Source organism: Salpingoeca rosetta, assembly GCF_000188695.1.
Source record: "Salpingoeca rosetta unplaced genomic scaffold supercont1.15, whole genome shotgun sequence".
NCBI lineage: Eukaryota > Choanoflagellata > Craspedida > Salpingoecidae > Salpingoeca > Salpingoeca rosetta.
The window spans coordinates 263,988-284,955 of record NW_004754919.1 but is presented as its reverse complement, the minus strand read 5'-3'; the positions used below and the strand labels follow the sequence as shown (position 1 = coordinate 284,955).

The 20,968-nt window shown below is 56.4% G+C and overlaps 5 protein-coding genes across 5 annotated transcripts; 1 reads left to right on the top strand and 4 right to left on the bottom strand.

Annotated features, from left to right (window-relative positions):
* Positions 1-272: 272 nt before the first annotated feature.
* On the bottom strand, positions 273-1,932 carry PTSG_05860 (uncharacterized protein; the record flags this gene model as incomplete). The annotated part of the gene is made up of 2 exons (XM_004992696.1): positions 854-1,932; positions 273-542 (listed from the first exon to the last, which is right to left on the bottom strand). The coding sequence occupies exons 1-2, from the start codon at positions 1,802-1,804 to the stop codon at positions 273-275; spliced, it is 1,221 nt and encodes a 406-aa protein (XP_004992753.1). The 5' UTR covers positions 1,805-1,932.
* Positions 1,933-2,220: 288 nt separating this feature from the next.
* On the bottom strand, positions 2,221-8,716 carry PTSG_05859 (uncharacterized protein). Its single transcript, XM_004992695.1, has 18 exons — positions 8,240-8,716; positions 7,901-7,978; positions 7,704-7,780; positions 7,263-7,461; positions 6,861-6,995; positions 6,499-6,593; positions 6,241-6,332; positions 5,791-5,857; positions 5,553-5,628; positions 5,291-5,375; positions 5,040-5,102; positions 4,688-4,766; positions 4,436-4,495; positions 4,218-4,269; positions 3,974-4,052; positions 3,609-3,683; positions 3,206-3,292; positions 2,221-2,964 (listed from the first exon to the last, which is right to left on the bottom strand). Exons 1-18 carry the CDS (start codon positions 8,597-8,599, stop codon positions 2,459-2,461), a joined length of 2,265 nt encoding a protein of 754 aa, XP_004992752.1. The 5' UTR covers positions 8,600-8,716; the 3' UTR covers positions 2,221-2,458.
* Positions 8,717-8,855: 139 nt separating this feature from the next.
* PTSG_05858 (uncharacterized protein) lies at positions 8,856-11,563 on the top strand (the record flags this gene model as incomplete). The annotated part of the gene is made up of 9 exons (XM_004992694.1): positions 8,856-8,918; positions 9,061-9,145; positions 9,353-9,589; positions 9,849-9,963; positions 10,209-10,308; positions 10,557-10,646; positions 10,957-11,024; positions 11,220-11,286; positions 11,474-11,563. 9 exons carry the CDS (start codon positions 8,856-8,858, stop codon positions 11,561-11,563), a joined length of 915 nt encoding a protein of 304 aa, XP_004992751.1.
* Positions 11,564-11,939: 376 nt separating this feature from the next.
* On the bottom strand, positions 11,940-18,696 carry PTSG_05857 (uncharacterized protein). Its single transcript, XM_004992693.1, has 15 exons — positions 18,332-18,696; positions 18,112-18,191; positions 17,876-17,962; positions 17,456-17,642; positions 17,123-17,197; positions 16,564-16,969; positions 16,259-16,329; positions 15,799-16,084; positions 15,296-15,543; positions 14,882-15,064; positions 13,957-14,595; positions 13,549-13,698; positions 13,075-13,318; positions 12,739-12,788; positions 11,940-12,559 (listed from the first exon to the last, which is right to left on the bottom strand). Exons 1-15 carry the CDS (start codon positions 18,392-18,394, stop codon positions 12,482-12,484), a joined length of 2,847 nt encoding a protein of 948 aa, XP_004992750.1. The 5' UTR covers positions 18,395-18,696; the 3' UTR covers positions 11,940-12,481.
* Positions 18,697-19,305: 609 nt separating this feature from the next.
* PTSG_05856 (uncharacterized protein) lies at positions 19,306-20,838 on the bottom strand (the record flags this gene model as incomplete). Its single annotated transcript, XM_004992692.1, has 1 exon — positions 19,306-20,838. The coding sequence occupies one exon, from the start codon at positions 20,836-20,838 to the stop codon at positions 19,309-19,311; it is 1,530 nt and encodes a 509-aa protein (XP_004992749.1). The 3' UTR covers positions 19,306-19,308.
* Positions 20,839-20,968: the final 130 nt, after the last annotated feature.

Below are 20,968 nucleotides of genomic sequence, written 5' to 3'. Positions count from 1 at the left end.
ACATTGCATTGGTGCTGCGATACATCTCCATGAATGAAGCATGCTAGCGCGCAAACTGACAATGCGAAGCGTCCAGATCACACAGGGACGAAAAGAAAAGAAGAAGAAAAGAAACGTGTACAAAGGCACACACGTGCACGTACATACACACTGTACAAACGCAAATCCAAAGCCTCAAAGCGTCACCTTTGCGACGCATTGGACTACAAGAAACAAGCCGAGCACAGCATAGCACAGCTGTTCTGTCTTGTGAAGATGAGCCTGCTGTTGGCTCAAGCTTCGTCTTGAAGGAGTTCAAACACGGCACGGTGGTCGAGTGGGAGCCTTCGCTCGACCTGGCCCATACGCACTCTCACGCGCAGGACCGTCTTCCTGCGCGCAATCCTGGCATTGTCTGCGTTTGCGGTGTGGCGCGCGTTGACAGCGTTGCGAGCAAGCCTGGCCTTGCCAGCTCTGACGACATTGTCATCCTGGGCTCGGTTCACATGGTGATACACAGGAACGCCTCCGTTCTGCACAATGTACTCCTCAAGTGCCTTGACCTGTCGAGCGACAATGAAGCGCAGCAACGAGTGCGGCGTGAGTGGGAAGTGGCTGTGCTTCGACAGTGAAGCACCACAGTGTGTGCCAACAACAAACAAACAAACCAGCTTGCCCATCCTCGCAGTTGCAGGGGCAGAAAGATAGGCACACACAAACATACACACATACACACGCATACGCACACTTGCACACACACACACACAGACAATCACACACACAGACGCACACGGACATGCACACATGCACACATGCACACATGCACACATGCACACATACACACATGCATACACACCACGCAAACAAAACGCACCAGTTGCTTGGTGAACTCAGGGCCAGCCAGGGCTTGGGCTCGGTCGTCTCGCGTAGGGGTATTGCAGTGCGGTTGGTTCTCGCTCTGTCCGCGCTTGAGGTCGATGCCAACCAGGTTGATACCGGTAAACTCTGGGTTGCCTGCAGCAAGCCACCGGCACGCGAGGAGAATGTGGCACGTGTCCATCAGGCCCCACTGGCGGCGCGTGAAGCAAATGGTGGAGATGGTGGGCCAGTCCACTTTGAGAGGCGGGCGCTCGTCCTCGTCGTCCTGGTCCTCGTCGTCGTCGTCGTCCTCGTCGACATGTTCACCGTCGTCATCGTCGTCGTCGTCATCATCATCATCGTCATCGACGCGAGCATCGCCGCGGTTGCCGCCGTCGCCGTTGTCATGATCGGGTCTACCCCCCTCGCGGTTGGTGTTGGGCTGGGCGCGCCGCTTTGCCACCTCAAGCAAGTCTGCTGTTGTCAGCAGCCCTTTTCCGACTTGCGGATACTCGTCACCCTCGACACAAGGGACGAGGATACCTCGGAGGTCGAGGACGCCGTTGTCGACGCGGATGGTGTTGCTGCCGTCGTCATCTTGCTTGTCTTCTTCCGGCGGCACAATCACTGGGTGGCGTCGGTCCACTTCCAGAGCCATGTTCTGCATGAGTTGGATGACGTCGGCCTCTCCATTGGTGTTGAGGAAGTTGTCGCTGGGGTCGTGGTCATCTGCAGTCACCATGGCACGCGCACCTGGCTTGGAGCTTGATGCAGGCTCAGCCTTGGACGCGTCGGGTGCCACATCCATAGCGTCAGCCTCCATATCCACATCCATGTCCATGCTGTTGGTGTTGGTGTTGTTCTTGGAGCTTGAGCTGGAGCTGCTGGAGCTGCTGGAGCTGCTTGGGCTGGAGCTGCTACTGGCGCCGGTGTTGTCGCTCTGCGTCCAGTTCTTCGAAGGGTCCATTGTTGCTCTTTGGTTTTGGGGAGTGCGTGAAGGTGCTGGGCAATGGGTCGGCCGGTGGTCTGGCTCGTGTTGGGGCGTGCTGTGGGTGCAAAGGAGCTTATGTGAGGAAATGGAACAAGGAATGCCTTGACCCACGCGGGAACTGCGGTGTGTTAGCGCGCCGTGGCGTGACAGTTTGTGGGTTGTGCAAGAATAATCTGAATAATGTGAGGAGCGTCCGACATTTTGTAGTGCAATGACAAAGTTTCTCTTTGGGCGATTTGCACAAACTGTCCTTTCGACCCTTTACCCGCCAACTTTCCTCTCGCCGTGAATGGTGGATATGTGGAGAAGTGCGCATCAACAACCACACAACAGACGGATGTTGCAAGGGGTGTTGCGAGGGGTCTCGTCACTCACAAAGGTGAAGAGGTGAATGATCATCAATGAGTTTATCGGAAAGCAAGTTCATCCCATCTCATGTCATGCACGAGTGCACTGGTGCGGAAGGGTCATCTTCAAACGGAGACGCGCCGCAGTGTGACGCAGGCATGCACACACAGACACACAGACACACAGACAACAGACACGCTAACGCAGACAACAGATACGCTAACGCAGACACACACACACACACGCACGCACACGCACACTTACAGACAGGCGTGTCAGCGCTCAGTCGCCATACTTGGCGTAGAGCGCGTCCAATGCGGCACGCTCGAGCTTCAGCACTTCATCATCGTCCAGGCTCTCCTCCACATCATCTGCGTCCTTCTCACCCTCATCCTCTGGGGACGGGGCGTCTTCAATGTCATCAACAGGTGTGTCTGAAGTTGTTGCTGCAGTGGTTGTTGCCTCGGCACCCTCGCTCACACGTGCCACAGCACCAAAGTCGCCGCTGATCTCTGTTTTCAGCGGAGGCCTCACGACGCCAGGCGCAACAGCATCCTCCATCGCCTCATCCTCCAGCACGTGATCGCCCAGCCCGCGCTCCTCTGCGTCCACTCCAACGACGTCATCATCATCATCGTCATCATCGTCATCGTCATCGTGTGATGGCTGCTGCCCTTCCAACCGCAAGTTGACAAACTCCAGCAGAGAGGACGCACGCCGCTGTCGCCGTTCCAAAAGGTACATGGAGTACTCTTCGAGTGCCGTGTACAAGTTGCCAACAGTCCAGCCTGTACGTTTGTACGTTTTTGCGTGTGTGTGTGTGTGTGGGGGGGGGGGTGTTCGTGTGTGTGAGAGGTGGATGAATCGAGGCACTGATACAGACACACAAACACAAACACACACACACAGACACACACACACACACAGACAGACAGACAGACAGACAGACAGACACACACACACACACGTGTACACTCAACTGCGCCAATGATTGCACGTGCAGGTGTGCAAAGGGGAATGTGCCCCCACCTTTCTTCTGAATGTTGTGGACTGTTGCTTGCAGCAGCTCCTTCAGCTCAACGTCTTGGAATGTGAAGTACACCAGGTTGCGCTCCGCTGCGCACGGCAGGCGAGTGGAAACGCGAACGTGTTGTGTGTGAGTGTGTGTGTGTGCGTGTGAGTGCAGATGAGTGCGGGTGAGTGCGCTCGCGTGCGCGCAGGTGCGTGCGTGGACGTGGACGTGAAAACGAAACAAGGTCAGTGCAAAACGACATGCATCACCATGTACAAAGATTATGGCAACATGTTCAAAAAGGAAAGTTGTGCAAACTCCACGCCTGCTCGTTATCTGTCCAAATCCCGACAAGCGAACTGTACACAGGCAAGAGCATGATTTAGGGTTGCACTGGTTGCACGAGGCCCAACAACTCACCGCACGACGCAGCCATCCACTGCAGCAACGCCTTCAGATGCGGATCTCCGCCAAACGCTCCACAGCCCCAGTTTCCTTTGGGTGTGAATGTGGTGCGTGTGTGTTCATGTGGTGTGTTCATGTGGTGTGTGTGTGTGCGTGTGTGTGTGTGTGCGTGCGTGCGTGTGTGTGTGTGTGTGCAGCATGCAGCTTGACAATGGGCGCAGCTTGGGAGCCGAACGGACTGTTGTTGCAGACATGCAGACATGAAGTATGGTGGAACGCCTTCCAACCCTCGTTCGCTTCACCAAAGCAAAACGAGGATGCACATAAGCGTGCGTACATGTGCACGTGCACACGTGTATGCGCACGAACACAAAGAATACCTGTTGCGAATGTTGCATTGACGGGGAAGCGCGTTGCGTGTTCACGTGGCGGTCGCCTCACCCACAATCCAGCAAACGCCTGCGCGCACAGATCGCGCCGACAAACGTTGTATGTGTGTGCACGTGTGTGTGTGCGTGTGCATGTGTGTGCGCGCGTGTGTGTGTGCGCGTGAGTGAGAGTGTGTCAGTTGGTGAGTCGAGAAAAAGGAACCAGGCCTAGTCACCATTGCACACGTGCCGTTACCTTGTTGAGCTCGCGTTTGACAAGTTGAGGGTCGTATTGGTAGCGCGCACGGCTGCACGGCATAATCGTGAGTTTGTGTGTGTGTGTGTGTGTGTGTGAGCAGGTGCGCACCAACTGTTTCCAATGGCGAGATGGTCCATAAGCACACAAGCAGCCAAGCAACAGTAAGGGGAAGCACGGCAAGCATCCAAGGAGAGGCAAGGAGAGCGAGAACGCACCCGCGGAACACGAGGGCGTCGATGGCAATGAGCTGCGTCTTGCGGCGACCCCACTCGTCCCTATCAAGGTGGGGGGGGGAAGGCATGGGCAGTGTGGACGTGGGTGCATGGGTGCATGCGATTTCACACACACACACAGACACACACACACAGACACACACAGACACACACACACACACACACAGACACACACAGACACAGACACACACACACATACACGCTACGGAAACAAAGACGGCAGTGACGACGGACCGAGGCGTGGTGTCGACGTGGTTTCCTGCAAATCTGAACGTGGACGAGTACCCCGTGTAGCGCGAAAACTGCTCAACGCCTGCGACAACGGAAGCAAAGGCGACACGGGACAGAGGTCACGTTTGGGGTGTTGAAGGAGTGAGAGGAGAGGGTCAGGGATATGTGCACTCGAGCGACGTGCATGTGATTGAAACCAATGTCAATGTGTGCGTGTGTGCGTGCGTGTGCGTGTGTGTGTGTGTACATATCCCACATCTTCAAGATGCATGTTGCCGACAGCATGGAAGTATTTCAAATAGCGCCAGTTGAAAAAGCAGGGCACAACAGCCGCCACAACGAAAGCGTGCCTGACCTGTAATGATGAGGCTCTCGTGGGGCAGCAACACCTCCGTGAACAGGCGAGACACAAGCAGCTCTGTAGCGTGTCATGGGTACGAATGGTTGTCAGACGGTCATAGTTGGAGTGAGATGGCAACCGAGGATAAGCAACAGCGAAACCATCGTGCATCTCGTTCATACACAGACCGGCAGAGACACAGACAGACAGACAGACAGATACACACACACACACATACACACACGCACACAAAACACCATGTGCACCTGGGCAGATGAGGAATCTGATTTCCTCCTGCACAGCGCCGCGGCCGAGAACACCGCCGCCAATCATCTTGTTCGCAAAGTCGGCCTACAGACGGGCGTGCAAATGTTTGTGTTTGTGTTTGTGTTTGTGTGCGTGTGTGTGTGAGTTGAGTGAGTGTGCGTGGATGTTGATCACTCTTTCTGTGTGGAGCATGGAGGCAATGGATGTGTGTGTGTGCGCGCGTGTGCGTGTGTGTGCGTCGCCAAGATGTTGGTGTCACACCTGCGACATGCCAATGCCGTGGTCCTCAATGGTTCCGTGCGCGAAACATTTCATCTGCGTCAGCGGACAACTGCTGCTGATGGTGTGTAGCAACAATTGGATGTGAGCTTGGCTGCACGGACAGGTGATACACAACAGTGTGGGCTCAACAAAGACTCGCACACATTGGACACAGGTCGGCAAACACCAACAGTACAATCACCCATCACACACACACCATCACACATGCGCATCTGACTTTTCCCAGTCTGGTATGTTGTCGACAGCGAGAGCCTGGCGGTGAAATGTAATCACGCCCCCAGGCACTGAATTACCAAGTAGAGCAATGGCAGGAGGAGGGGGTGTATTTGTGTATTTGGATGTGAGTGTTGGTGTGCGGAAGGGAACATTCAAGTGATGAGCGACTGGCGTGCGTTCATTCACACACACACACACCACAAACACCCACACACAAACACCCACACACACACCCACACCCACCCACACACACACACACACACACACACACACACACACACACACACACACACACACACACACACACACACACACACACACCCGCACACACACACACACACACACACACACACACGCACGCACACGCACGCACACGCACGCACACACACCCGCACACACACCCGCACACATACTCATGCTTTGCTGGCATGGCAGCAGTGAGAATACACACGTGTGCTCGTCACGCGTTCAAAGTAGTTGACAATGCAGTCTAGTTTCGCCTCGGCAACAGCTGGGATGCTCCCGGAAAACGCAGCAAACAGGCTGTCAAACCAGGAGCGAGCGGTGCGTGTGTGTGCGTGTGTGTGTGCGCGAAGTGAGTGCAAAGTAGTAAGTGGAGGTGATGGTGGTGGTTGTGCGAAGATGAGCGGTTGGTTGTGTGCGCAAGTGAGTGTGTTGGTGACGATGGTGGTGACAGGGTTGGCTGCACCTGTTGAAGTTGATGCTGGGCAGCGTGCTGCGGCCTTTGCTCGCATTTCGGCGCGGAAATGTACAGAAGAACGCATTCGCGAGAAGACACGCAGCCTGCACGTGTGTGTGTGTTTGTGTGTGTGTGTGTGTGTGTGTGTGTGTGTGTGTGTGTGTGTGTGTGTGTGTGTGTGTGTGTGTGTGTGTGTGTGTGTGTGTGTGTGTGTGTGTGTGTGTGTGTGTGTGTGTGGGTACCTGGGAGGCAATGACGAAGCGTGATGGTAAACCGACAGAGGGAAAAAAGACACACAGACACACACAGACACAAACACAGACAGACAGACACACACACACAAACACAAACACACACACAGACACACACACCTGAGCTTGGCTGAGGGTGAGCGAGTGGTTGCGGTCGCGCGAGAGAATGGGGATGGGTGTTGGACACAGTTCTGGAAGGCGGAGGGCGAGGTGGGCAATCTTGGGAACAACGCGCTGCAGCCGCTTCAGGCGCGTCTGCAGGAATCAAAAGCAACGACGATGGTGGCGATGGTAGCGATGGTGGCGATGGTGATGGTGGCCAACACGTGGTGTGAGTGGTCACATGTCTGATGTTCAGGAAGAGGTTTGAATCAACACCACACCCACACCCACACCCACACAAACACCCACACACATCTACACACACGCACACACATCTACACACACGCACAAACACATCTACACACACAAACACCCACACAACTATCTTCTGCCTCCTGTGTCTCGATATCCTCTGCCGACCTTGTCTGCGCAGTATGCCTGCAGGGCCTTGAAGTTCCACCGCGAGCGGTATCGGGGGTTAAATCGCAGCACCACGCGCTGCAAGTCAACAGCGTCTGTAAACTGCATGCGTTGCAGGGTGTGTGTGATCAGCTTCCATCGCTCCTCCACGCTGTCTGTGCGGCGATTCGCATACTGGTTCTTAGGGGACGTGGGCATCCTATGAGGCAGGGAGCCGAACGTGAACGTGTGGGAACGTGTGAGGCAGCGTATGTAAACGTGTGTGAGGCAGCGTATGTAAACGTGTGTGAACACGTGTGTGAACATGTGAGTGAACATGTGGGAAAGTGTAAGCGAGAGAGTGAGTGGCGAAATGAGTCAGCGGCAGTGCATGCACGAGCGCGCTTGTGCGGCAAAGTGAAGGCGATCACATGCACCACACACGAGAGACACACGACATACCGCACGTGGTAGCTGTCCCAAATGTCAATTGGAGTGCCAAAGGGCTTTGGTGGATCCGGAGCAGCTGGCGAGGACGGCTGTGTGTGTCGTAGTGCAGTGCCCGATGTGAATCCATCCGCAAACAATGCTCCAGTGTTGGAGACAGAGAGATACGAAGGCAAGCAGGCAGGTAAGGCAGACAGACGCGGAAGACGTACGTGGCACAGGCACGTGTGTCCCTTGGACGCTTTGACAGGTGGAAAAGTCGCGCCAAGATCCTCTGGCAGAGGAACATCCTGACTCAGCCCCAAGTTGGCGTGTGCGTGTGTGTGTGTGTGCGTGTGTGCGTGTGTGCGCGCGTGTGTGTGCGTGTGTGCGTGTGTGCGCGCGTGTGTGCGCGTGTGTGCGTGTGTGCACGTTCATCGCATGTTGTGGACAGTGGGTGAGTGCGATCTCAACAGTGTCACGGCGCAAGAGGATTGTGTGTGTGTATGTGCAATGACAAACGCAGGTATTTCACTTCTTGTTGTGCCAACTGTCAATGTGTAGCCGTGTACCTTGCCAGGCTTCAGATCAATGTCCATCTTGGTTGAGCTTGCTGGCGACGACGACGATGGCGCTTTGGTGAGCGGAGGAAACCCGAGGCTCACTTTTGGACGCTTTGCGTGGCTGCTGCTCGTCCGCGCTGCCGAGGACGATGGTGGAAGGGTTCGCGTGCGTGCCAACAACGACGCGCCGCTGGCGCCACTGGTTCGCTTGGACGAGGAGGACGACGCTGTTGAGGACGACGATGCGGTTGAGGATGCTTCAGTGGTGGAGTGCGTTCGCCTTGGGAGAGGAGGCGTGGATGTGGATGAAGTCAAGATGCGGCGGTCTGGTCCAAACGACAGCGTTGTCTGACGAAGACCTCGACCCATGATTCCCTCCCCACTTGCCTGCTAAAGCGTCGTGGGGCCGATGCGGGTTGGTGTGTGTCGTGTTTTCGTGTGCGTCAGCGTATGTGGATGTGCGAGCGCGCCAAAGCGATAGTGGGCGACACGACACTCAAAAATATAGCAGATATCAACAACAGTGCGCAACAAAGCAAGCAAGCCCAACAAGCAACAAGCGGCACTGACTGTCTGTGTGTCACAACCGCCCTGTCCACGGCTTCCTTCCGTCCTTCCGTCCACGATGGCTGATATGCTCATCGACTTGGCCATGTCGCCGCTGGCGACGGTCAAGACCCTAATGATGGTACGTTTATGTCTGTTTGGGTGGGTGGGTAGGGGGTGAACACTGACGATGCACGCAGTCCCGCAGGCAATTTGGTTAACGCATCCGAGTGATTTGTTGGTGTTGTTGTTGTTGTTGTTGTTTGTTGTTGCTCCTGCTGCAGCTTGGCTACGAGCCCCGTGAGGAGTACATGTCCAAGAGCCTTTTCAAAGGGACCGGCTGGCGCCGCGCGGGTGCTGTCACCTTTGGTACGATCGCAGAACACGCGTACACGCAGCAGGCACGCGCATGTTAATTTACGTTGCTTGTGGCCACACACACACACACACACACACACACACACACACACCCATGCACACACACCCATGCACACACCCACACCCCCCCCACACACACCCACCCACCCACACACACACACACACACACACACACACACACACACATTCAATCAACAGGGCGGGAGCTGTACCGGCAGCACGGTATCCTTTCCCTTGCTGGCTCCTGGCCGATCTCCTTCTTCGAGGCCAAGTCCAAGCAATACGTGACCCAGCGTGTGCAGGCGTACCTGCGCGGTGCAGTGCAGCGTGCGTTCCCTTCCGTGGAAGAGGACACCGTGCTCGGCCGCTTGACATTTGGTTGCGTCGAGGTTGTCTCCAACTGCGTCGGCAGCATCGTCGTTCACCCGCTCAAAGGTCCGGCGTAGAAAGCATGTGTGTGTGCGTATTTGTGTGTGTGTGTGTGTGTGTGTGTGTGTGTGTGTGTGTGTGTGTGTGTGTGTGTATGTGTGTGTGTGCATGTGTGTGTGTGTGTGTGTGTGTGTGTGTGTGTGTGTGGCAGTGTGTGTGTGGCAGTGTGTGTGTGCCAGTGTGACCACACGCGTGTGTAAAAATCTATATGCATCTCCTTGCCTGTGTGATTGCTCTCACGCGCGCCCCTCCGACACGCATGCAGTGCTTTCCATCCACACGATGGCCTCCATCGTCGAGACGGACGGCCCCGCCAAGTTCCAGCCCATCACCATCGCCTCCAACATCTACAATACCACCGGCATCGAAGGATTCTACAGGTGTGCATGCGTGTGCATGTGTGTGTTTGTTTGTGTATGTGTGTGTGCGTGTGTGTTTGCTTGCATGTGAACTCCCTGCTCTTTTGCCTGTGTCCTTGCGTGTGGTTTGTGCCTGAAGCTGTGTCTGTACGTGCGCACCACTGCACAATTCCAACTTGAATCATCATCACCTCCTTGTCACCCCAATCTACCCATCACCACTTACGCCATCACGACCACCACAATCTACTCATCACCATCTCCAGGGGTCTGACGGCACAGCTCATTTTCGACTGCGTGAAGGTCATCTCTGTGCGCGCGTGCGAGGCGTTCCTCAGCGCCACTGGCATCATCGATACCATCAAGGTCGGCTGCCACGCGGCTCTGCGGTGATACGAAGGGAATTTGGAGAGAGAAGTGGTGCTTGGGGGAAGGGGTGGGGGTGGGGGACGCGTGAAGGTGATTGGAGGGTTTTGTGGGTGTGGGCGGCCTGTGTTCCCATGTTCCATGTTGTTTGTTGAGTTGTGCTGCACTGCGTGCATCTGCGACTGATGCGCCACGTCTTTGCTTTGCATGAATGCGTAAATGTATGGGTGCGTGGGCACCTTTGGCAGGCGAGCGTGCTGCCTGAGGACGGTGCTGGTGCGCCGGAGCAAGAGGCACAGAACGTCTTCCTCAGCATTCTCCCGGGACTCATGGCCACCGTAAGCACCGCGCATGCACACATGCACACATGCACACGTGCGCACTCACTGTAGCGATTGTTATTGTGATGTGATGGTGACACTGCATGACTGCCTGGCACGTGCACTCGGTCTTGCGCGTGAACACACTCCCACACACACACACACACACACACACACACACACACACACACACACACACACACACACACACACACACACACACACACACACACACACACACACACACACACACACACACACACACACACACACACACACACACACACACACACACACACACACACACACACGTATGCACACACTGCAGAGCCTGGCTGCGTACCTGTACCATCCATGGGACGTCATCTCACGCATGATGTGCATTTCCGGATCAAAGTGGGTCCCATGTAGCTTGTGTTGAAATCTGCGGTGAAGAACGGGTGTTTTTTGGTGCACACGCGCGGAGCTTTCACACACTCATCGCCTCACCCCCATTGTGTGTGTGTGTGTGTGTGTGTGTGTGTGTGTGTGTGTGTGTGTGTGTGTGTGTGTGCAGCCTGCGTCTGGCGAATGCGCCGTGTGTGTGTGCAGCCTGCGTCTGGCGAATGCGCCGTTCCAGCGCGACTTTTCTTCGTTCCGCGACTGCTACCGCTTCCGGGTGGTGGAAGCGTGTCTACCTCACAGCACAGATAGCGCAACCCATGCAGATACGTAGGCACACAGACACACACAGTAAAACACACATACACACACAGACACAGACACAGTAAAACACGCATACACACAGACACAGACACAGACCACACGTCTCACTGCCATGTTCCTGGTGTCATGCCACTGCACAGGACAACAGCTATCTGAGCACGCGCGGTCTGTTCCGCGGCGCGTCCATCGCCGCCCGATTCTACAAGACCCCGCTCCCCATCCTCAAGTAGACGCACACACACACACACACACACACGCACACACACACACACATACACACACAAATGCACGTGCACGCACACACACATGCACGTGCACACACACTCACGTGCACGCACATGTCGATGCTTACACGTTTTGCGTGTGTGCGAGCTCTGCGTGTTGCCTTTGGTTTGTTTGCTTGTTTTGGTTGCTTCTTTGCTGCTTCGTTGCTTGTTGTTGTGCCTTCGTGCCCTCCTTCGCACTGCTTGTTTGCGCTTGTTTTGCACGTTCTGCGTGTGCGCGTGCGTCCACGAAGAAGAATACATGTCTGCTGTCGCACAACGCATACACACGCACATGCGCACACGCTACACCAAAGGAAGCGTGGTGCATGCCTCGTTGGGATTGGACAGGAACGGTGTATGTTAAAGCAAACACAGCGTGGGATTGTAACGACATGACAACAGAGACAGAGAAACATGAGAGGAAGCACGAGGCAACGCAACAGGCAGCGACGGAAGAAATGAAGTAAGGGCTAATGGAACAGACGGACACACACACACACACAGACACACACACGCAAGCACGCACAATCACAACAACCAATCAAAGTTGCGCACATGAACAAGTGGCACGAACGTTCCAGCACTTGCAGAAAGAAAAATGTGAAAAAGCAATTATGAGCCAACACACACACACACACACACGCACGTGCACATACAACGATGTACACCCATGGACGCCAGCAAAGGCACGCAAGAAAATGACGCAGAAAGAACAGCAACGAATAGCGACAAGCAATGCACACTGGGCTACGCTATGCGAAAACAGGCCAGAAGGGACACGGCTTTGGGAGACATTGGAACAAGAGCGAGGATCGTGCTTGCGCCATTATCTTGTTCCCCATTGCGTTGTCTTGAACACACACACACACATATTGGCTGCGACTACGCGGATGATTCTGGCGAGAACGGCGATGGGGAAGAGACGGTCTTGGTCGGCGTCGTCGGCAGCGACCGCTTCCCCTAATGTGATGGCGTGATCATGGTGGTGGTGGTGGTGATGATGATGATGGTGGTGGTGGTGGTCGGCGTGTCGTGTTGTTGCATGTAAGTGATTACGGCTTCAGGATTGCAGAATCGCGAAGTTCAGTGCAATGAACAATGCATGCATGGAACGTCATGCTCATTGGTTTCTCACATACCCTTCTCCGTCCACTTGGTGATTCCCCGACGAACCCCTGCGCCTCAGAGCCTGCACACGAACACACACGTCCATCAATGTGCAGACGTGAGCGCGAGCAATACGTGTCATCTTGCACGGCACAAGCATGAAAATTTCAAGCACACACACCCACACACACACACACACACACACACACACACACACACACACACACACACACACACACACACACACACACACACACACACGCACGCACGCACGCACGCACACACACACACACACACACACACACACACACACACACACGCACGCACGCACACACACACACACACACACACGCACACACGCAGCCCACCGTTGTCGTCGCCTGCTTGTGCAGCCGTCACGTCTTGCGCTCCGCTGGCCGCCTCCACCGCCGCCTGCGTGTCGGCATCGTCACTCCCTCCTGCTGTTGCGGTGGATGCACTGCTGTCCCCCTGTCGTCCGTTGTCGGTGTCGTCGCCTGCCTCATCGCTGCTGCTGCTGTCGCTGCTGCTGTTGTGGGCGTCGTCTTTGCTTTCTTCGCCGTTGGAGCGAAACGAGTCAATCCCCGATACGTTCTGCACACACAAACACACGAACGACAAAACAAGTTGCGCAATCGTGTGAGAGAAGTCACGAATAAGGACGAGGAGGGAAGGGGGGCGTGGCGTAGAAGTACACCTGCGCAATCAAGCGAGATCAACAAAGTCAAAACAATTCCCAAACCAAAGCCAAACGCCAGCAAAACCAAAGTGAAGCAAGCAACAGAACACCAAGAGGCGCCACAACAGCACGCCCGTTGTCGGACCGGGGAGGACGAGATGGGGCTGCTTGAGACGCGGTCGCTGTGTGTTGGGCTGATGTGCCTGACCGCCTGCGCACTGCGTGGGGACAGCGGCACGTCCACCGGTTTTCGAGGTGATGGCGGCGTCTGTGTAAAGTCGTACGACCCGCTCCGCTGGGGACGGGCAGTGAAGATGGTTGAGTGGGGGGTTGGTGAGTTGGCATTTGTTGGAGAGGACGAGAAGGAACGAATGGTCAAGACACACCCACACACTATCACAAAGGCACTCACATTCACAAAAGGCACTCACATTCACAAAAGGCACTCACATTCACACATGCACACACACCCACCCACACACCCACCCACCCACACACCCACCCACCCACCCACCCACACACACACACACACACGAACACACAACAGTCCTACGTTTTCGTTGTCGCTGTCATCGCTGTCGTCGCTGTCGCGCTCGGGAAATTCAACGCCCTCCTCCTCCTCCTCCTCCTCCTCCTGCTGCTGCTGTTGCTCTGTCGCTTCCGTGGATGTGTCAATGGCACGTGTCTCCCATTCAGCATCCTCCTCATCTTCACCCTCATCGTCGCCGGCATCGCCATCATCACCCGGTGTCACCTGTTCGCCCGCAGCGGCCGTCTCTGCATCATCAACAGCATCGTCGTCATCATCAGACGAGGACATGACGGCCGGGTGTGCGCTGCCGCTGCCAGCAGTGGCGGTGGCGGTGGCGGTGTTGACGTCGTCGCCCTCCGATGACGTCGACGAGTCTGTGCTCGTGTTCATCGCTGCACCGCTCTCGACCACACCTGCGCCATCAGCAGCATCAGCACCATCAGCAGCATCAGCACCATCAGCGCTTGTGGCGGCTGTTGTTGCGGTGTCGTCACCAATGGCTTGGATGCGCCACTCTTGCGTGTCGTCCATCGCGTCGCCCTCGTAGTCGTTCTCCAGTGCGCTGTCAATGTGGATGCCGGCAGCAAACACGCCCTCCTCGCCAAAGCCAAGGTCAATCCGCGGGTTGAACGCGCGCGACAGCACCTCGTCAGACTCGTCCTGGGTACGGTGGAAAAGTGGCGCACGCGTCCATGCACCAACATGGCGGTGGTGTCGTGGTGGTGTCGTGGTGGTGTCGTGGTGTTGTCGTGGTGGTGTGACGAGGCGAACACGGGACAGCAGGCAAAGGTGCCACAAAGACAGGAAAAGAGGTGCAGACAGGCAGACAAACAGACAGACGCGCGCGCGCACACACACACAGACAGACACACACACACACACACACACACACGTACACACACACACACACACAGTCTTCTATGCCTTCCTCTCCCTCGGAGCGCACCTGTCCCATGAGGTCTGTTGGGATGGGCGGGGTGAGCTGCTTAGAGTAGTAGTCGTCGCCGTAGTCGGAGCTGTCAAAGTCGTTGTCTGCGCTGTTCATCTGCTGCATCATGCCCATGAGCGCCGGCGGCACGAAGAAATCGTCGTCACTGTCCATCTCATACCCGGTCGGTTTCTCCCCGCCCTGCACGCGGTGTGGGGGGGGATGGATGGATAGGGGAGGGTGTGTGCGTGTGTGTGTGTAAAGGTGATGAGATGGTGGAGAGTGAGGCGAAGGAGGACAGACGCACCAAGGCACACACGCAGATTGAAAGCACCAACACACACACATACACTCATACACACATATACACACACATACACACACATACACACACATACACACACACACACACAGACCAGCGCCAGCACGTACGAGCGGGCGTTCAAAGAGTGCGATGGCCGGGGCGAGCTCCTCCTTGATGGCGTTCCACTCCTGTCGCACGTCCTCATCCGGGAACAGCATGGCGTTGAGCTCGGGGTGGTTCCTGTTCTCGAGCTGCTGCACCATCTTGGCGACGAGCGTGTAGTAACCCATGTACCCGAGGCGGTGGCCGCCCTCTGCCGCCTCCTCCTTCTTGTTGAAGCGCCACAGCTGCACAAGCGTCTTCGTCAGCCCTTCGTCTGCAGTGCGACAAGACAACGCAGGCATTCATTCGTGAGAGAGTGTGAGTGTGTGTGTGTGCGTGTGTCAGTGTGTGAGTACTTGTCAGTGTGTAAGCGTACACGTGTAAGATCAACGACGGACAGCACGACAACACCACGTGCAAGCGTAACCCACACCAACAATCGCCATCACCAAAGGCAACCCCCCCCCACACACACACGTTTCCACACACGCACACACACGTTTCCACAAACACAATCATGGCAACGCACCCTTGAGTGCGTGGACGAGCCTTCGGTCGAGCGGGCTGGTCTCAATCTCGGGCAGCTGCTTCAGGCAGTGCTGCAGGATAGAAAACACTTCGCTGTGCAGGAAGTTGTTGTTCGGGTACTTCTCAAACAGCGCCAGGCACGTGGCGAGCGTGTTGAGCTCCATCAGCCGCCCCAGCACGGCGTCGTTGTCTGCGCGGAAGAGGACTGCGATGATGCGCAGAGCAGACAGCCGAACGCTTCCAAACCGGTGCGTCGTGCCAGAGGCCGTCGTAATCGCCCCGGCACCCTGGTGGTGGCGACACGTGTTGGTGTGTGTGCGTGTGTGTGTGCGTGTGTGTGTGTGCGCGTGTGTGTGTGCGTGTGTGTGTGTGTGCAGAAAAAGCAGCAGTTGCCACATGCTACATCTTGTGCACGTGTGCAGGTTCGAAACGCCAGCGAGCATGTGCGAGGGCGTGCTCACGTCTGTGTTGTGGACGGTTGCGTCGAACTTCTCAATAAAGGGCACGACAGCGGGGTACACGGTGGCAAGCTCTGTCGCGCACAGCAGTGACGTGGACAGTGGACGTGAGGGCACAGCGAGGATGCAAGGATGCGCAAGCAGACAAGAGGTTACACACGAGAGAAATGTGAACACGCACACACACACATATGTTCACACACAGCAACACCACACTTATACTCCCTCCCCCTCACACACACACGCACACAACAACACCACGCATACACCCCCCCCCCTCACACACACACACATATATGTTCACGCACCCTGCTGCAGGCGTGCGTTGTCGTCGTCCGAGGGCTCGGGCTCATCTTCGTATCGGGGCGGGTGTGTCAGCACCGCATACAGGATGCTCATGCCGGCCTCCTGCGACGGCTCATGCCCGCCAAACGTGTGCTGCAGCAGCTGCGTGATGGTGTCCTGCCGCAGCAGCATGGACAGCAGCGGGTTGCCCACGTGCACCTGGTCGCTCGCGTCGTGCATATCATCGATACCGTCACGCCGCGCGCTGTACACAATCTCCTGCAGCACAAACTCGACGTTTGCGAGCTCGCTGCGGGGCCGCTGGTGCGCAGGGTCGAGCTCAGCCAGCGCCTTGCCGACGAGATCGAACGCGTCTGCCAGCCACGACTGAAGCTCGTAGTCCGACGTCGCAAGATTCAGCACAAACGTCTGCGGGAAAAGGGGGAGGTGTGTGTGTGTGTGTGTGAAAAAGGGAGTGAATGGGAGGGTGTATGACAGAACGTGAGGACGTTTGAATTTGCTGCTGCCGCAGTCAACAACAGCGCATACACCTGCGTGCGAGCGCGCGCGCGTGTGTCTTACGGCGATGGCGGGGAGCTTGATGTGCTTCCACGCGGCCTCAAGCAGCTCCGGGTGCTCCTTCAGGTGCGTCGTCATCTGGTGGTGGTGATGGCAGAGGCATGACGGCGACAATTGTGGGAGAGAAGACGATGCAGAAGAGGCGGTGTTAGCACATGCCGCAGCGAAGTGAGTGCAGCGTCTGTGATGGGACAGCACAAATAGTGTGTTTCACACTTGCGCCGGCAAACGATCACCAACTCCCTAACGCACACACACGCACACGCACACACACGCGCGCGCACACACACACACACACACAACACACACACACACACACACAACACACACACTGACCTCTTCGGTCTTGCTTGAGAAGAGGGACTGGAGGACCTTGGATACAAAGCTGGTCAGCAGCGGGTGCAGCTCGCCGTCCTGCTGAAGAAACGCCCAAAGCTTCTGCTGGTGCTGCTCCTTCATCAGTGCATCAACCACCGTTGGCGACACGTCTGCGCTCAGCACTTCCGCGGCAAGGTCGGGATACCTGGGGTAAAGCGGGCACCAATCCACGACGCGGTTGATGTGGTGAGATGGTGCACACACACACACACACACACAGCGTTCAAGCGAACAAGAGCAGCAGCAAGAACAGCTGTGGTCAAGAGCAATAAACACACACACACACACACACGCACACACAGAACAGCACAAACTCTCACACGCACATACACACACACGCAGTCCTCAATTGCATGAACATCCGGCACGAGATCGCACTTGAAGCGTGTCTTCTCGTCCATGTCGTGCGTTGGCTCTTGTGTGATGTAGTTGATCATCTTCTCGATGCTCTCGTCCTTCGCCAAGCTGGCAACAAGCAAGCACACACGCAACGCACAATGAGGGTTGGCTGCAGGGCACGAGGCACGGCTGCAGGCATCGCTTGATCATCGCTGTTTTGATTGCCACAACAGCGTGTGACGCAGGACAGAAGCTAGAAGCATGTGAGCGCTTACAACTCCACGAGGTTCAGGTTATTTGTGCGGTACTCTTGCAGCATGGCCTCGTGTTCGAGAAGGTCTTCCAGCGTGAAACTCTGCAGTGCACATGCATGTGTGCGTGCGTGTGAGAAGCACTACGTGAGGTCGCTCCGAAGCGTGCGTTTGTGTGTATGTGTATGTGTGTGTGTTTGTTTGCATTTGCGCTCATGTGTGCGATGCCTGGTGAACAGCGTACCTCACGCTCAAACACCTCGTCCAGGTTGGACGCCGTGTGCAACTGCAGCTCTTCCCAGAACATGGTGGCGTGCAATCGTTGGAGCGGCAAGCTAACAAAGGGCCACAAATGCAAACTCAACGGCAACAGCAGAGTGCAAGCAAACAACAAGACACGTCTGTTCGGTGGCCTGCTTCTGCGTTTGTCACAATATCACTTTGTGCAAAGCCCAAACAGTGGCTGGATCCCTGCGCTTCTGCAGATCGCAAGAGGGGTGCACAAGCGAGTGAGCCAGCCTTGTTTGCTTGCTTGATGCTTTGCGTTCCTTCCCTGGTGTGTCTCGCAGGTCGATATCCGCCAGCTGTGTGCATGCGCGACGAAAAATACAAAGCGCAAATCTGTCCAACAACAAACAACAGACAGCAACGGCCAAGCCACACAAAGGAAAATTGCACAAAATCATACGCTGATTATCGGCAGAGGAAAGGATGTGTGTGTGTGTGTGTGTGTGTGTGTGTGTGTGTGTGTGTGTGTGTGTGTGTGGGGGTGTGTGTGACACACACACACTCTCTCTCTCCCTGTGACATGGATGGCGCCACGGGTTCTTCTCAAATTCTAGTCACAGACGACTCATATGTCACAAGTGGAGGCCCAGTAAGGATACACCGCATGACAGTTGCACGCTCACTGGGGGTGTAGTTCCCCAAGGAGTCAAGCCGATTTATGTTACCCTCCTCTTTTCGGGGTACTCTTAATCCGGCTATTCTCTGAAGATCATTGTAGATGAGTGGCTGACCACTTTAATTGCAGTGATTAGGTCGTCCATAGACGTTCCCGTCCCATTAAAATTAATCCCGGTCCACCGGTCCCCCTGGTAAATAGGCTGCACGTTGGCAAGTTCTGACCGCACAGGATGAGACAAACACACACACACACACACACACACACACACACACACACACACACACACACACACACACACACACACACACGTCGTGCTATTGCTTGGAAGTGGCGCTGGTGCGTGACGTCGTGCGTGTGGTGCCGGGTGTCGTCGCGCCGCTCAATGGCCGAGGCGGTCGTGCTTGACTCGACCGCACCTGCTGCTGCTGCTGCTGCTGGTGCTGGTGCTGCTGCTCACCACCACCACCACCATCACCTTTGGATGGGCTCACCACGGTGTTGCGCACGCGGCGCATCACCGTCTCCAGGTCCAGCTTGGACATGGCCCGTCGCGTGTGTGCTGCCGCTGCTGCGGTCGCCCCCATATTCGCACCGCCGCCGCTGCTGCCGCCGCTGGTGAACTTGGTTGCGTGTGTGGTGGTGGAGACAGCGCCTGCGTCGCGGTGATCACGTGACGCTCGCCGGGAGCGCCCAGGTGCAGCGCTCTTTAGGCGATGCCTTGATGCCACCGCCCCATTGCCGGCAGCGTCGTATCGGCCGCTGCTTTCGCCACGCAGCTGCGATCGCGCGGATGTTGGCAGTGCAGACTGAGCCCTCGTGCGCCGGGAGCGTGCACCGACCGTGCCATCAGCGACAGTGGTGCCACCATCGCCATCACCATCGCTACCATGCCTGTTGGGCCACGTGCTGCTGCCCACCACGTTTTGTTGTCGTTGGTGGTGTTGTTGATGATGTTGATGATGTTGATGATGGTGGTCGGTGCCTGTGCCCTGTGGGCTGACGCTGCGATCCGTGCTGCCCGCAACAGTCCACGCACTGCCATTGGAAGCACCATCTCGAGTGCTGCCGTGCTGATTACCACCACCGCCACCACTGCCGCCACCACTTTCGTGGGCGTTGTCGCGCAGGACGTGCGGGGGTACAAAGGCGTGCAGCCAGCGGCGGGTGTCGGGCAAAGGCCCAAGTGTCGTGAGCGCATACTGCCACTCCGGCAGGCCAAGGTACAGGGTCATCAGGCGGTAGTACTCGGTGAACGTGCGTGCGATCATGTGCCACGTCTTGCTGCGGTCCAGGAGCCAGATGGACGGCGATGGATGTGTGAAGGTGAGGCACACGGTGGCGTGCGTGCCGCAAGGCGAAAGGGCAAACGCTCGGAACGGCATGTGTCTCCTCCGCTTGATGGTGAGGGTATCATCTGCGACGCTGGTGGACTTGAGAAACTCCTCAACGCCCTCTGGCAGCTTGGAGGCCCTGGCCTTGCTGGTGCCAGCCATGGAAGTCGCAGACGAGGATGTGGCGGACACGGGCTTGAGATCGCCGAGGGCGTTGATGTGCAGCCACCCGAGGGGCAGGATCTGCTGGCCGAAGAGCACGGTCCACGCAATTTGCAGGCCGTTGGAGCTGAGGTAGAAGTCCTTGACATCTGTGGGGAGCCGGTGGGTGTGCGTGCTTTCCCAAGTGGCGATTTGCGAGCTGGTGCACGGCACTGCGGGCTTGCTCCGAATGTCCACGACATGCTCGCACTCTTCCAACGTTTGCACCATGCCCATTGTGAAGCGATCAAACAGCGCTCGTGCCTGTGCAGGCGCCTCTCGCGGCGGCGGCGTCGTCATCGTCGTCGTCATCCTCTCATACGCACCGAATTGGACCGGGGATTGGGGGGGGGGGAGATGGGGAAGGTGGTGAGGAGGAGGAGGAGGAGGTTGAAGGTTTGGTTAGTGGTGGATGGTTGTGCTTGTCGTTGTTGTGCTTGTT